Source organism: Miniopterus natalensis, chromosome 9, assembly GCF_054644295.1.
Source record: "Miniopterus natalensis isolate mMinNat1 chromosome 9, mMinNat1.hap1, whole genome shotgun sequence".
Lineage (NCBI taxonomy): Eukaryota > Metazoa > Chordata > Mammalia > Chiroptera > Miniopteridae > Miniopterus > Miniopterus natalensis.
Genome location: NC_142089.1, coordinates 14,012,581 through 14,025,801, shown reverse-complemented (window position 1 = coordinate 14,025,801; position 13,221 = coordinate 14,012,581). Strand labels below are relative to the sequence as shown.

Below are 13,221 nucleotides of genomic sequence, written 5' to 3'. Positions count from 1 at the left end.
CCATTAGAAAAGCAAATTCCATTCTGTCAGGAAGCAAAGCTAACAGAGCACAAAGCAGGTTAGGAGGGGAAGATTGATGAGCCAAGGCCCCTGGAAAATAAATGAGAGAAGTTTTCTTTACCAGATTACTTTTATATACTACACTTTGTTTTTGTTTAAGACACAGACACCCCACTGGTCTCTGGGCCCAGGGCTGGAGAAATGTGCTGCTGGGATTGGGGTGTTTCTATCTTTCAACGCTCAGAAGGGTGAGGGTGAGGGGTGGGCCTACAAGACTGCTCAGGTCAGCGAGCCTCTGGGAAAAGGCTCAGCTCTGGGGAGATGGCAACTCTGGGCTTCCGTAGAGCTGCCCAGGGGCCAAGAACAGCTGTTACACCTGAGCAAGCCTTGGTTTCCTCTTCTGTAGATCTTTGCCTTCAGGGTTCATCAGGACTCCTGTGAAGAGGAAATATGAATTGGACCTCAAACATCCCCCAAAGCAGGGACACCTCTCTGCCAGATTCCTGGGCAAGCTCTCAGCATCTTCCTTCAATCCTCCACGCCTGCCTGAGCATCCCCCAAGGCCAGCCTGGTCCCGGGAAGCCCTTGGACAGTCAACAAATCTTCCTCCCAATTTCCTAGATTCAGGGCTAACGGCAAGATGCTTGCTCAATGCAAAAGACATAAAATGTTCAGATTTATTGCTCTGAGAATTTTGTCTGTCTCCTGAGTCTGGTTGATGCTGTTTCCTCCAAGTTTCAGAGCATTTTGTTTTAAAAAAAGGATTTCGATAGCAGTGTTTTGCCTCACATTTACTCAAGGCTTTATGGTTTACAAAGGACATTCACACAATAGTAATCATCACTGTATGTATTGAGTTTCAACACTGGGGAGCTCAATTAACCCTTGAAATCACCCTTACTTTCCACAGATGGGGAAGCATATGCTCAGGGAGGTTAAGGGCCTTGCCCAAGGTCACACAGCCCAGGGAAAGGGCACAGGTGGGCTGAACCCAGGTCCACTTGGTTTCAACCTGTGTTGGTCCCCTTCTGTCCTGCCACTCTGCCCGTCTCCTCTTCAACCTGACAGAATGCACGGCTATCTGCAGGTAAACAGTGAGGGAGAAAAAAAAACAAAACAAAATAAAAGCCAGAGGCTTTTGCAGAAAACAGTCGGAAGCTGGGATGAGTATAAAAATAACCACGTATATTCAAGGGAATCCTTGAGTTCCCACACAGTGTGTGTTGTGCCAAGATTACTTTTGTAATGATGCAGCTGGTGGAGGGTCAGGGAGTTAGTGAGCAGAGGACAGGCTTTCTAAGTCAGCACTGTCCAAACGGCGACTAGGAATCATACGTCGCTATTTATATTTAATTAAAATGAAACAAAATTAAATATTTCGTTCCTCAGTCACACCTGCCACATTTTAAGTGCTCAACATCCACATGTGTCTTCCCTGCTAGATGGCACAGATAGGGAACATTCCCATCGTCGCAGAGAGTTCTACCGGACAGTATTGATGCAAGCCGCCAGCAAGCCTGCTCCTTTCTTATCCTGACTGCCCTGGAGGAGGGGGAGCTGCTGGCGTAGGTAATAGACATCTGCGTTCTCTGCAGCCAAGGTACTGATAGATGCCATCCCAACACCTAAGTCCCTCTACTGTACTCTGGAGAGGCTACAACTCCAGGGATGCAAATACAAGGCAGAAACCAAAGGAGTGGCCATTAACTGAGGCCTTATTACTCAGAGTGTGGCCCTAGGACCTGCAGCATCAGCATCTCCCGGGAGGTTGTTAGAAGTGCGGGATCTTGGGCTCCACACCAGAGCCACTGAATATGAACCTGCATTTTAACAAGATCCCCAGGTGGTTCAGGTGCACATTCAAGTTTGAGAAGCTCTGATTTAAGAGACAGGCTGAGTGGGATCAAAATATTGTCCCAAATATAGGAAACCTAACAGATATTTTTGGATATAAAATAAAAAGCATCAGTACCCCTCTCCCCCTGTAGTGTGTGATTAAGCATTGATCGTTGAGGGCTGAGCATCTCTGTGTCACAGGATCAATGAGCCTGTTTTCAAGGACAGACCCCCAGAGGGGGAGGGGAGCTGGGGGGATCTGGCCCATTTCCCATCTCCAGCACCTTCTCAGACCATGAAGGGTTGCCTCCCCAGAGCAAAGGGAAAAGAACTGAGAATCACATTTTGGATCGCAGGGATGCTGCCTTTATTTTATTTTAAAATATATCTTTATTGATTTCAGAGAGGGGAAGGAAGAGGAAGAGAGAGAGATGGAAACAGCAGTGATGAGAGAGTCGTCGATCGGCTGCCTCCTGCACGCCCTCGACTGGGGATCGAGCCGGCAACCTGGGCATGTGCCCTGACTGGGAATCGAACCGTGGCCTCCTGGATCCTAGGCCGATGCTCAACCGCTGAGCCAGGTCAGGCCAGGCAGGGATGCTGCCTTTAAATCAGATTTTCTATTTCTGCTTCTCTTTCCAATGCATTTTGTCTTTTGAACTTTGTAACTTGCCAAAGACACAGTGCGATGCACGACGCCAGTCCAAACAAACACACAGTCACTTAAAGGGAGGAATCTGGAAAAGGGGGACAGTGTCCCCCTCTTCCCAGGGGTGTGGTGCTCTGCAGGCCTCAGTGCCTGGAGCCAGGTGCTAGCGAAGCATTAAGCTGGTCTATGACGAAAACAGGTGCAAAGGTGGTTCCATCCAAAATCAAGGGCAAAAATGAGGCTTAAATGAGCCCAGCATCACGCTGACTTGGGCTCTGGAGGAGGGGTCTGCTCAAGGTTCAGGAGCTTGGATTCTGCCTCAGTGAGTATGACTCAGCCTTTAAGTCCTCTCTCCTCTCAGCCTGCCTCAACTCTTACTTATTTTATCCCTGGAACAGAGTTAAATTGCCTAAAGGGCCCTTCACCTGCGAGGGCCCTCCTGGGGGATGAATTTAAAAATATTCATTTTTACAACTTGTTCCCCGCGATACCGCAGAAGACAAGATACTGGGGGAGGAGAGGACAAGTGACATGGGCCCAGTGGGGGAGCCTGGGGCCTTGGAGAACTTTGAAGTGACTCTGCAGTAGGGAGATATTCCAGGAGCTGACCCTAAGGAGTTGGACAGAGGGAAAGAGGAATGGTCGAGTACGCTCTCATAATTCTCTTTATGATGCTGAGAAACATCAAAGCAAAACCCGTGAACAGTCCTGCTGTTTTTGCCTAGCCAGCAGGCAGGTCTATTATTTTGGTAGCAAACCTCATTTTCTCCTCCAGTCAGGATGCCCGCCCCCTGCCTTGGCTGGGGGAAACACTTGGATTCACCCAGCCCACCCAGCCTGGTGGTGGTGCCTCGGGAGGCTGGCGCCCCCCCCCCCCCCCCCCCCCCGTTCTTGCAGCCTGGGTACCTCGCCAGATCCTCTACCTAGTCCTTCTTGAGGTCTGGCTGTCCACGCTCTTGTTTCATGAGCCAACCCGAGGCATTTCAATACATTATTGTTATTATTATTTTGCTTAAATCCGACGGAGTTAGTTTCTATTTGGAGCTAAGAACCCAAACTGACGCCAACCCAAATGCCCAGCAATAGGGCTTAGACCCAAGCGCGTGATACAGCGCACGAGGGAATGCTATGCAGCCAGGCACAGCGATGAGGTAAATGCACATTTGTTGGCATGGAAAGATGTTCATAATCTGTAGTTTAGTGCAGAGCAGATTATACTAAGACAGGATGCATAGTATGATACCATATTTGCAAAAAAAATACTCTGTACATTCATAGAAAAAGATCTTGAAGAAAATATAGCGGTATTCATCCTGGAGGGTCAGACAGTGAATGATTTCTCTTTTATCTTATCTTTCTTCCCTAACTTCTCTACAATGTTTGTGTAATGCATTTTTCTGTTTTCCTTTCTTTTTTAATGGGCACGGGTGAGTCTCCAGGGCCATGCTTTCAGGGGTGCAGTGATTTGCTAGATTTGGGCAGTGACTTATCCACCGAATGCCAGGGCTCCTGCTACAGGGACAGTTCACCTATAGCTCTGACTACTGCTTAGGAAACATGCTGGGAACACTTCCCACACCCCCAGGGCACCAGCAGTATCCCTCTTACTCTGACAGCAACCTTGTGAGGTGGGGGGTCTTCCCTCTGCTTGATGGAAAAGATGACCCAGAGAGATGAGGTCACCTGGCCCGGGCCCCAACAACCCGGGGGCTACTCAAGTTGATAACAGAGCCAAAATGAAGCAGCTGAGCAGGAGGAAGGGCTCGAAACTACCTTGTGAAGTACGCTGTGTAGACAAGCTGCAGAGGGGTGGGGGCGAGGGGAGGAAAAGCGCTCACCACACTGCTGGGACCTGAATTCCTGCTCAGCAGGGGAGCCTCAGTGTTTCAGGGGGCCTCAGGGAAGCAGGGGATGGGTGGTCACGGGGGAGAGTGGGTTTGTGGGGTGCTTGTCCCACCCTTCCTTCTTATCTTCTAGGTGTCAGCTTGAAGGTTATCTGGTCAGAGAGGCTCTCCTTGACCCCTAAGATACGTCCTTGCCATCAGTACTTCAGCCCTTTGTCTCCTCTGTAGCATTTCCTATAACTTGCAGGCACGTTACTTACCTGTTGGTTTGCTTTACTGTCTGTTTCTCCCTCGGTGACTTGTAGGCTTCCTGAGGGCAGGACTTATGCCTGTCTCGCTTACAGCGTCTCTGGCACCTAGCGCAGTGTCCGATCCCCTGTAGGCACTCACTGAGTATCTGCTGAGTGATGGAGCAGATGTACACAGGGCTGGGATGGCCAGCAAATCACAGTGGCTGGGTCACCTCTGCCTTAATCGGCTGCGTGACCTCAGGCAAGTTGCTGCCTCTCTCTGGACCTCTTCCAAGCCTTGACCTAAGTATAAATATCCAACTCTTTCAAAAGGATTGGCCTCACCCTTCCTGAATATATTAGGTCCTATTTAAGGGAAGGTAATAGGAGTTGGAGTCATTTGCTAAATTATACCTTAAATCAGGGGTGGGGAATGTCTGGCCCTGCCACGGCCTCACCAAAGAGTAGCAGTTCCAGCCATCACATTAGGGGAGAGTAAATTAAATGTGTGACCAAATATAGCAGGCTAACTTTTAAGTTGGTAATTTTATATAGCCCTCGAATGATAGAAATATCCAAATGGCCCTTGGCAGACAAAAGTTTCCCCACACTTGCAGATCAACTGCTGGATGATTATTCTGATAACACTGCAGTGGTTTTCCCAGGAGTCACTGATGTGCAATGAACCCAATCGTATTTTACTCAATAAACTCTTTTATTGTAAGTTTCCAGATTTTTCCATTACAATAATGAAAATAGCACTAGTGATTCGTAACACTTAGGCCCAAATCAAAGGGGAGCCCCTCCTCAAGTTATAACATAAATGACACATAACTGAACATATAGTGAATGTTGGGCAAGAGGCATTTAAAATACAGTGGTCCCTCGGTTTTCGAATGTGATCCACTCCAGGAGACCGTTCGAGTTCTAAAATGTTCGAAAACCAAGGGATCCACAGCCGACAGCTGGGCCTCAGGAGCTTGCCCTCAGCGGAAGCCGTGTGGCGTGTTCGACTTCCAAGGCGTGTTCGAAAACCGAAGCATTTAATTTCGGGTTTACAGCATTTGTAACCCAAAATGTTCGTAAGCAGAGACGTTCGGATTCCGAGGCACCACTGTACAGAAAATAAGGTCAAGGTTTTTGTATGTGGACAAATACTTTAAGGTTTAATTGATCAACGTGATTGTTTTTGAAAGCACATGATTTTGAAAACTACTTATAATTTGTGATAAAACACAACTGTAGAGAAAAGGGAAAATCAAGCAAAAATAAAAATACCCCCAAAATGAAAGGAAGTGAACCAAATACATGGGGTCGATATGCAAACCTCCAGTCCTTTGGCCCTGAAATGGCAACTGAGAGGGTTTCATAGAAATTCTCTGTAGAAAGGAATGTCTGGCCTGGTGCGACATTGCTGTGTCTTCAAGTCCTGTCTCCTCACAGAGGAAAATAAGTTGCTTATCCAGCACATCTGCCTGGAGTGGGGCCTACGTTCCCAATCCTTTTGAGAACAGTCCCAAAACCTGAAAAGGCAAGGTGTCCCTGCAGCGGCCTCAGGAGTGGCAGGGAGATGGGGTCAGAGTTGGTCCCCAACCCTGCCAGCGCTGTCCGAGTGGTTCACGGGGAGTGGGTGGGCCTCCGTGTTGAACACCCAGTCTTCTAGGGAGAGCATGTCATCTTCAGAGAACAGAAGATAGAGATACCTGTGCCCCCAGCAGGGAGGGAAGCAATACACAGCCTGTCAGTGCTCTGGGAACAGGGCCTCCCCCGAGAATGAACCTCAGGGGCCTCTGTCACAGGCCTGTGGCTATGGGTGCAGGGTGCTCCAAGACCCCAAATCCGCTTGGAGGGTTGGACCCAGGGAAGATGCTGTGGACGCCAAGAAGAGCACTGAGCTTTGGGGAAAACAGCCCTGGTTTAATCCTGGCTCTGCCCCCAGCCCTCACACCTAACAGCTGTGTTCAGGTACTTGCCCCACCTGGCCCTGTGTGTGAGTCCCGCCAGGAAACCTTATGGCCTAGATTCTCCTTTCTCTGCAGGGTGGCCTGAGTACTGCACCAGTCTAAACTCTTGGGATGCTCCCTTACGTGCCCTCCAGGAGACTCTATAAAGTAGATGTTAGGGCACTAAAATGAACAGGAAGTGGTAGCTCCAGAACCCCAGCTTCCCAAGCCATGTGGGTTTTTACTAGAAGGAAAGGATCATTCAAGTTCATCCTAAAGGGTTAAGGCTCAAGGGCATTGCTCTGGGGAACAGCAAGGAAGTGAGGGAACAGTGCAGCTACATGCAGAGGTAAGTCACCAGCAGTGACCAGTATCGAGATCATCATGGTTATTTTTATTTATAGAAGAAGGCACAGTTTTATAGGACTTCAGTAATCTGAGGAGACAGGCTACAGAACTGAACTTACCACAGCTAATACTTCGTGGGGTAGAGTCCAACCTGGCCTCACTCTCTGAGTAGAGAAACTGGCTGGGCCCAAGGCTCATTCCTGGGGATGTCACACTCTGGATCCCAAGACCCCCATCCCTCTTGGGCCCCTTCCTGTGACTGAAGACTCTGACACTGGTGAAGGGACAAACTGCTGACCCTTCCGCCATCCCTAAGAAAAGCCGTGTAGTCCACTGGAAAGAATGCTGACCAAGCCCGACTCACTTTAGTGTCTCCGCTAGAAAGAAGGTCTGCTGCTTGTTGTCGTAGCTGGGAATGCTACTGTACACGTTCTGGATCCCAGAGAAACCGGTTTTTGTCCGACAGTATTTCTCCAAGGCCTGAAGAAAAGGAAGTGAGCCCTGGTGTGAGGAGAGGAGAGGCCCCCCAAGACTCATGCCTGTGCAGCAGGCCAAGCTCGACAATGGTCAGGCCCCTGACCCCTCAATGGGGACCCCTGGCATTTGTGGAGGCAGAAGGCCGAATTGTTCTCAAGGTTCAGCCCTGCTGCCAGGCTTGAAGGGCCTGCTGCCCAAAGCTCGGTCCCAATGGACTGCGCCCCGAGCTCTGCACCTGGTGTGAGCCTAAAAGAAGCTTCTCTTTACCTTTCAGGGAATAGACTGATGGCAGACTTGCCTACAGTGGGGACAGAGGAAGGCAACTGGTGATGTCTGTGGGCTGGGATCTGGGACTGTCATACTCCAGAATTCTCCATGGAGATGTGGTCCGTGGGCTAGAGGTCCGTGGGCTGTCTGGTTTTTGTATAGAAATGCACTTTTTATCCACTGAGCGTTTGCAGATGGGGCCCAGGAGCACAAAATACTTAGCCTTCAGTGGCCAAGGACCAGGTCTCAGGGAAGCAGGAGACTCTGGCCAGTGAGCCATTACAATGAACCTGAGCAGGCCCCTGTGCCCCAACTGAGGATAACACTCTGCGTATGGCTCTCTCCAGGACAGTCAGTGCCTCTGAGAGCAGTGGGTTGGGGAAGGTGGGGGGAAGGACAGAGAAGGCTCAGCATCCATCAAGGAACCTTCTGGGGTCTCCACACCTGCCTTTGACACCTGCCCCAAAGTGGGCATGAAATTTCCCACTAGGTAGTTGGGGACAAGAGGGCTACTAGAGGAGAGACTGGTGGTAGGGGTGGGTGGAGCAGAGCCCAGAGAGGGATGGGGGTTGCATGGGACTGGGATGGCTTTGGAGAAAGGAGGGAAGTGAGCTGCTGGCCTGGCAGCCATTCCTCTTTGAGAGAAGAAATCTGCAGCATTGGTCCAGGCTTCAGGGTCAGAAAGCAGGCCCCCAAGGCTACGGGCCTCAAAACTTTCTTCTCAAGCCCCTGGCTTGATTCTGCCGAGCTGGGGACTCCTGGCTCTGCAAACACAACTTTGACCCTTTGAATTCTGAACTTTAGCCAGATGCCAACCTGACTTGACCTTCCTCTCAGTGCTGAGTCAGGGGGTTTGGACCCTGACTGTGACTTCTCAGGGTCACCTGCTACCCGTTTAAGCCTCCCCACCCCTTTTCCCCCAGCCTGGCCCACTCACCATCACCACTTCCCAGCCCCACTCCCTGTAGATGGGGTTGTGGGTCTGCCGCCATAAGTACATGTAGCTCTCCACCACCTCAGGTCTCAGGATGTAGTAGCTCTCGCTCAGCTGCGTGGCCATTGCTTCTTTGCCGGAGTTAAACCAGAAGGCCTCGGGCCCCAGTTTGGTATCTGTGGAATGACCCAGAAAACAGAGGGCCTGGCTGCCCCAGGATAGATCTGGGAGTGATGGTTGATGATGGACTGGTGTGGGGTAGGCCCTGCCTGCAATGCCTGATAAGGTTGAGTCTGGCAGATATACAGCTTCCCTGTTGGCCCAGGTTGGCCAAAGCAAGACCCTGGAGGCCTCAAAAATTTTGCAGTTTTAGAACTTGAGAATCCAACGACCCAGCAGTCTGGGGAGGCAAAGGTTGGGGTGGTGTTCCCTAACTGTGTATTTTGAGACATCAGCTCTGTGAGATGTTAGCCAGAGCTCAGCCAAGACAGGGTTCCAGGTTTAAATACATTTGGAGAACAGTGGGTTAAGCAAAGTAAAATAGTCTCACTCACACAGGACTTATCAGATCCTTTAATATGCTAATATGCAATGAAGCTTCTCCACAGACCTTAGGAAACTGCTTTTAGCTTTTCTCAGAAACAGCCTTCCAGAGTTGACAGTTTGGGAGACTGTTGACATGGAGATGAGGGAAAGACCTGCCCAGAGCACATACTCAGGCAGGGGATGCTGACTAAATAAAGAAGGCTGGTGAGGTCTGGGTTTTGCTGCTGTTATTGTTTTGTTTGTGGACAATTTACTGCCATTCCTGTTTTGTGGATGACCACAATTACATCACCACCACTGCAGTTGCCATTTATGATTTCAAAGGCTGTGCTAGGTGCTTTACAGACATTGTTTCAATCCTTAAAGAAATGTGGTTTTGCTGAGGGAGATGTTATCCCTGTCATGAGTGTGGAAACTAAGGATCAGAGAGGCTGAGTAACCTGTCCCAGGGAACACAGAGCAAGCTGTGGCTGAGCTGGGATGACACCCTGGATCTGTCTGATGCCCTTTCCCAGCCTGTGCCCTCTCTCTTTCCCTTCTGAGCCTAAAATTTAGGGTATGTGGGTTGGATGTTCCTCTCTTTTTACTTTTTTAAAATATATTTTATTGATTTTAGAGAGAGGAAGAGAGATAGAAACATTAATGATGACAGTCATTGACTGGCTGCCTCCTGCACGCCCCCTGCTGGGGATCGAGCCCACAACCTGGGCGTGTGTCCCGACTGGGAATCAAACTGTGACCTCCTGGTTCATAGGTCGAGCTCAACCGCTGAGCCACGCCAGCCGGGCAGGACCCTCCTCCCTTTAGTGCCTGCGCATCCTGTGCAGGTTGGCGGAGGGCCCAGTTCTGGTCCTGTTGTGAGCCCTTCCTCTGCTCACTGGGGTTCAGGACCCGAGAGGCCTTGAGCTGCCTTTCCTCAGGACACAGGCGTCACAGGACATCCTACTCTTCTGTGGAGGGCTTCCTAGAAGAGGCGTAAGCCAGACCCAGGCCCTTCTGATCTCCCAAATGGTGCAGCCACTCCTAACATCAGAAAGCGGTCGTCTTGCCAAGCTGCTAATGGGCGAGGGTGAAAGCGACTCCTGCAGCCGTCCGTGGCCAAGCCGGGCTGGCTGGAACGATCTGCTCTATTAAGCCGACTGTCTTTTACGGTCTGGGCTGATTGTCCCAGACAAATAGCAAGCTTTTATTGTTCCTGAGATTTCCTATTTGTTTATGGCGCTGACAGAGAGAGCTCTCTGAAGGGAACGGAAGACCAGTTTTAGGCACCCATCGTGAACCGCTGGCTTTCTGAACAGCTCGGGAGATCAGGATTCACTGTGGCGGTCACAGACACATTTCTGTGGGCCACTAACAAACGCCTCCGTGCTATTGGCTGAAGGAGGCCGGCAACGTGCTTTCTGTGGGACCCTCTACTATCCTGGAGACCTGCATTATTGTTCCCATTGAACTGATGAGAAAACGGAGGCCATCTAGCTGGTGAGTGGCGGAGTGGCACCCGACCCAGGAATTTTTACTGTAAATCTTGGGTCCTCTCCTCCAAATAAGACTGGGATTAAATTCAGAGTATCGGGCACCTTCTGGGGTCCTGGGGGCCGGGGATTGTTCTGAGGGCCGCTGTTCAGAGGCAGCATACAAGGTGGACCTGAGCATCAGGAGACCTGGGTTCGAGCCCCGGCTTAGCTACTCACAACAGTGTGACTTTGGCTCTGGACTGACTCTGTTCTCCATGTGTAAAATGAGGAGTCGGGCTCATGTTCTCTAACATGACTTCTGACTCTAGCATTTGACAGTTCTGCCTGAGTGCTGAGTGGACAGTGAAAAGCCCTCAAGCTTGGATCAAAGAGGTTGATAAATGGTGGTGCCAGGAGGTGCCGAGACTCACTGAATGGGGGGGGCTTCTGGGGAGGAAAAGCAGAGGTATGTTTGAGGGTCGGGGGTTAGGGGAAGGAATTCACTAGCCTCAGGAAGCCAATGTTTCTGCCTCAGGGGCCGGAGGACTCCGCTCTGTGCCCCACTCATGGGACCTTGGCCGCGTCATCTCTGAGCCTGTTTCCTCATCTGTGTTGTGAGGCTCAGCGTGATATATGTCAAGTGCTGAACAACACCTGGCACACACCAATGGCTTAATACATCATCCCTATTTTCCCTGTAACTTAGGTTACAGCCTCAGCGCATACACAGCACGTCCCTCGTTAAATTCTGTATACCTGCAGAAGGTGACACTTCCCTAAGACCACGTGTTCCCTTCACTCCTGCCACTCTGCTGGACTTCCCAGTTCTTCCTTGTGTCTAGCCTCAGTCTGTCCTGCTGGTCAGTCTCCTTGCTGGGTTACCTGAGCGGTCGTACGACTCGTGGCACGTCTTAGTGATCTGGGCTGCGAGTTCTCGGTAGTGGGCCCTCTTGTCCTCCTCGGCATCCTCGGCGCCGAGGGCGATCATGCCCCCGGAGAAACAGGCCAGGTGCCCCATCTTGTGGTCCAGAATCCCCCCGCGCCACTCAGCAATGTAGGTCAGCCCCTCAGGAGACACTTTCACCAAGTAGGTATCTATTGCCTGGGAGCAAGGTAGGAATTATGCGGGAGAGGGGGTGTGGGAGGGCACAGAGAAGGGAGGGGAAAGGACGGAAAATGAATGTTTTGGAGACAGCAGCAGACACAGCTCCACTGAGCCCTGCATCCCGGGCAAAGGAGGCCGACTGACTTCAGCCGGGAGCTGGCCCGATGGTGCCTATGGAGGTTCCGCCCTCGCCCAGCTGAGGCCTGGTGCCTGCTGGGGCTTAAACATAAGGTAGCTGCCCAGGGTCTCTTACATAGACTTTTAAATCTACATACAAAAAAATTTGTTTCAGCAAATCTTTTTTTTTTTTTTCTTTAATACATCTGTTGATTTCAGAGAGAGGGAGGGAGGGGGAGAGAGAGAGACATATCAATGGTGAGAGAGTCACTGGACCTGGAGGCAATCAGACTGTGTTTGCACCCTGGCTCTGACTTGCTGTTGTGTGATCTTGGGCCTTTCTGACCCTCAGTTTCATCTGTAAAATGGGGGCTAAATAAAACCAGGCACTGAAGGTACCTGCCAGGAGAAGGCCAGAGTGACAGAAGCTCTGCCCTTCTTGCCCGTTTTCCCATAACCCTCAGGGGTTGCCCAGTTGGCCTGTCTGAAGCCCCCACACCCTAACCTGCATACTGGAACTGCCCCTCCCTCCACCCCAGCAGCTTTCCAGGCTGTTGCTTGGGTCCCACCCCAGAGGTTCTGATGTAACCTTGGTGGGGTGCACACTGGCCATTGGGATTAAAAAAAATACATTTTTTATTGATTTTTAGAGAGGGAGGAAGGGACAGATAGAGAAACATTGATGTGAAAGAGAGACATCTATCAGTTGCCTCTCACAGGTTGCCTCTCGCATGCACCCTGGCCGGGAATGGAACCAGCAACCCTTCAGTGTATGCGATGATGCCCCAACCTACTGAGTCACACCAGCCAGGGCTGACCATTGGGATTCTTAATGTGTGACTTTTAACATGCCAACAAGGTTGACAACCACCAGAACATTCTTCAAAGTACCAAATTTGCCACAGGTCCAGCCCTTACCCAGGGTCAGAGACACTGAAGGCTGTTCACTGGGGAGATCAAATACAGAGCAAAGCCAGTTGTCTCCTGTTCAATCAAGTGTTTCCGTAAAGCCCCCAGTTTGCTTAAATAATTCATGGTCATTTCTTCCCTTGAGGCCTCAGCTACAGGGTGCCCTGAAGGCAGGGAACTAGGCTGCTCGTTAACTGTGGTGAATGGTGGAAAGGGTAGCAAGGGCCTTTCCAGGCAGCACATCTGGCCACCAGCTGAACGCTAATCCCACAGGAGACACTGGCTGAGGGCTGAGCTCAGCCATAGAAGCTTGGGGTGGATGGGCTGAGCCAGACTGAGCTGGGACTGGAGTCCTAAGAGCTGCTTCATGACTGCAGTGTTGGTGCCTGGGAGCTGGGCAGGGAAAACTCATTATTGAGGCCGTAGATTAAAGAGTCCATAGCCCTGCAGACCTGTTTCAATGTGTTTCCTTTAAGCATTATCATTGCTGGCTAGATTCATGTGATCATGGCGTAGTTTCGTCCATCCAACCAACTGCCTACAATCCATCCACCCATCTCCA

General features: G+C 50.7%; 1 protein-coding gene across 1 annotated transcript in view; it reads right to left on the bottom strand.

The window, feature by feature from the left end:
* Positions 1-5,749: 5,749 nt before the first annotated feature.
* The window catches only part of MAN1C1 (mannosidase alpha class 1C member 1), a 109,324-nt gene continuing 101,852 nt past the window's right edge, over positions 5,750-13,221 (bottom strand). Inside the window, exons 9-12 of the mRNA XM_087820227.1 lie at positions 11,411-11,630; positions 8,532-8,704; positions 7,215-7,330; positions 5,750-6,262 (exon numbers count right to left, since the gene is read on the bottom strand). Of these exons, the coding sequence (XP_087676353.1) occupies positions 6,136-6,262; positions 7,215-7,330; positions 8,532-8,704; positions 11,411-11,630 (636 nt within the window). The 3' untranslated portion in view covers positions 5,750-6,135. The remainder of the gene's footprint in view (positions 6,263-7,214; positions 7,331-8,531; positions 8,705-11,410; positions 11,631-13,221) is intronic.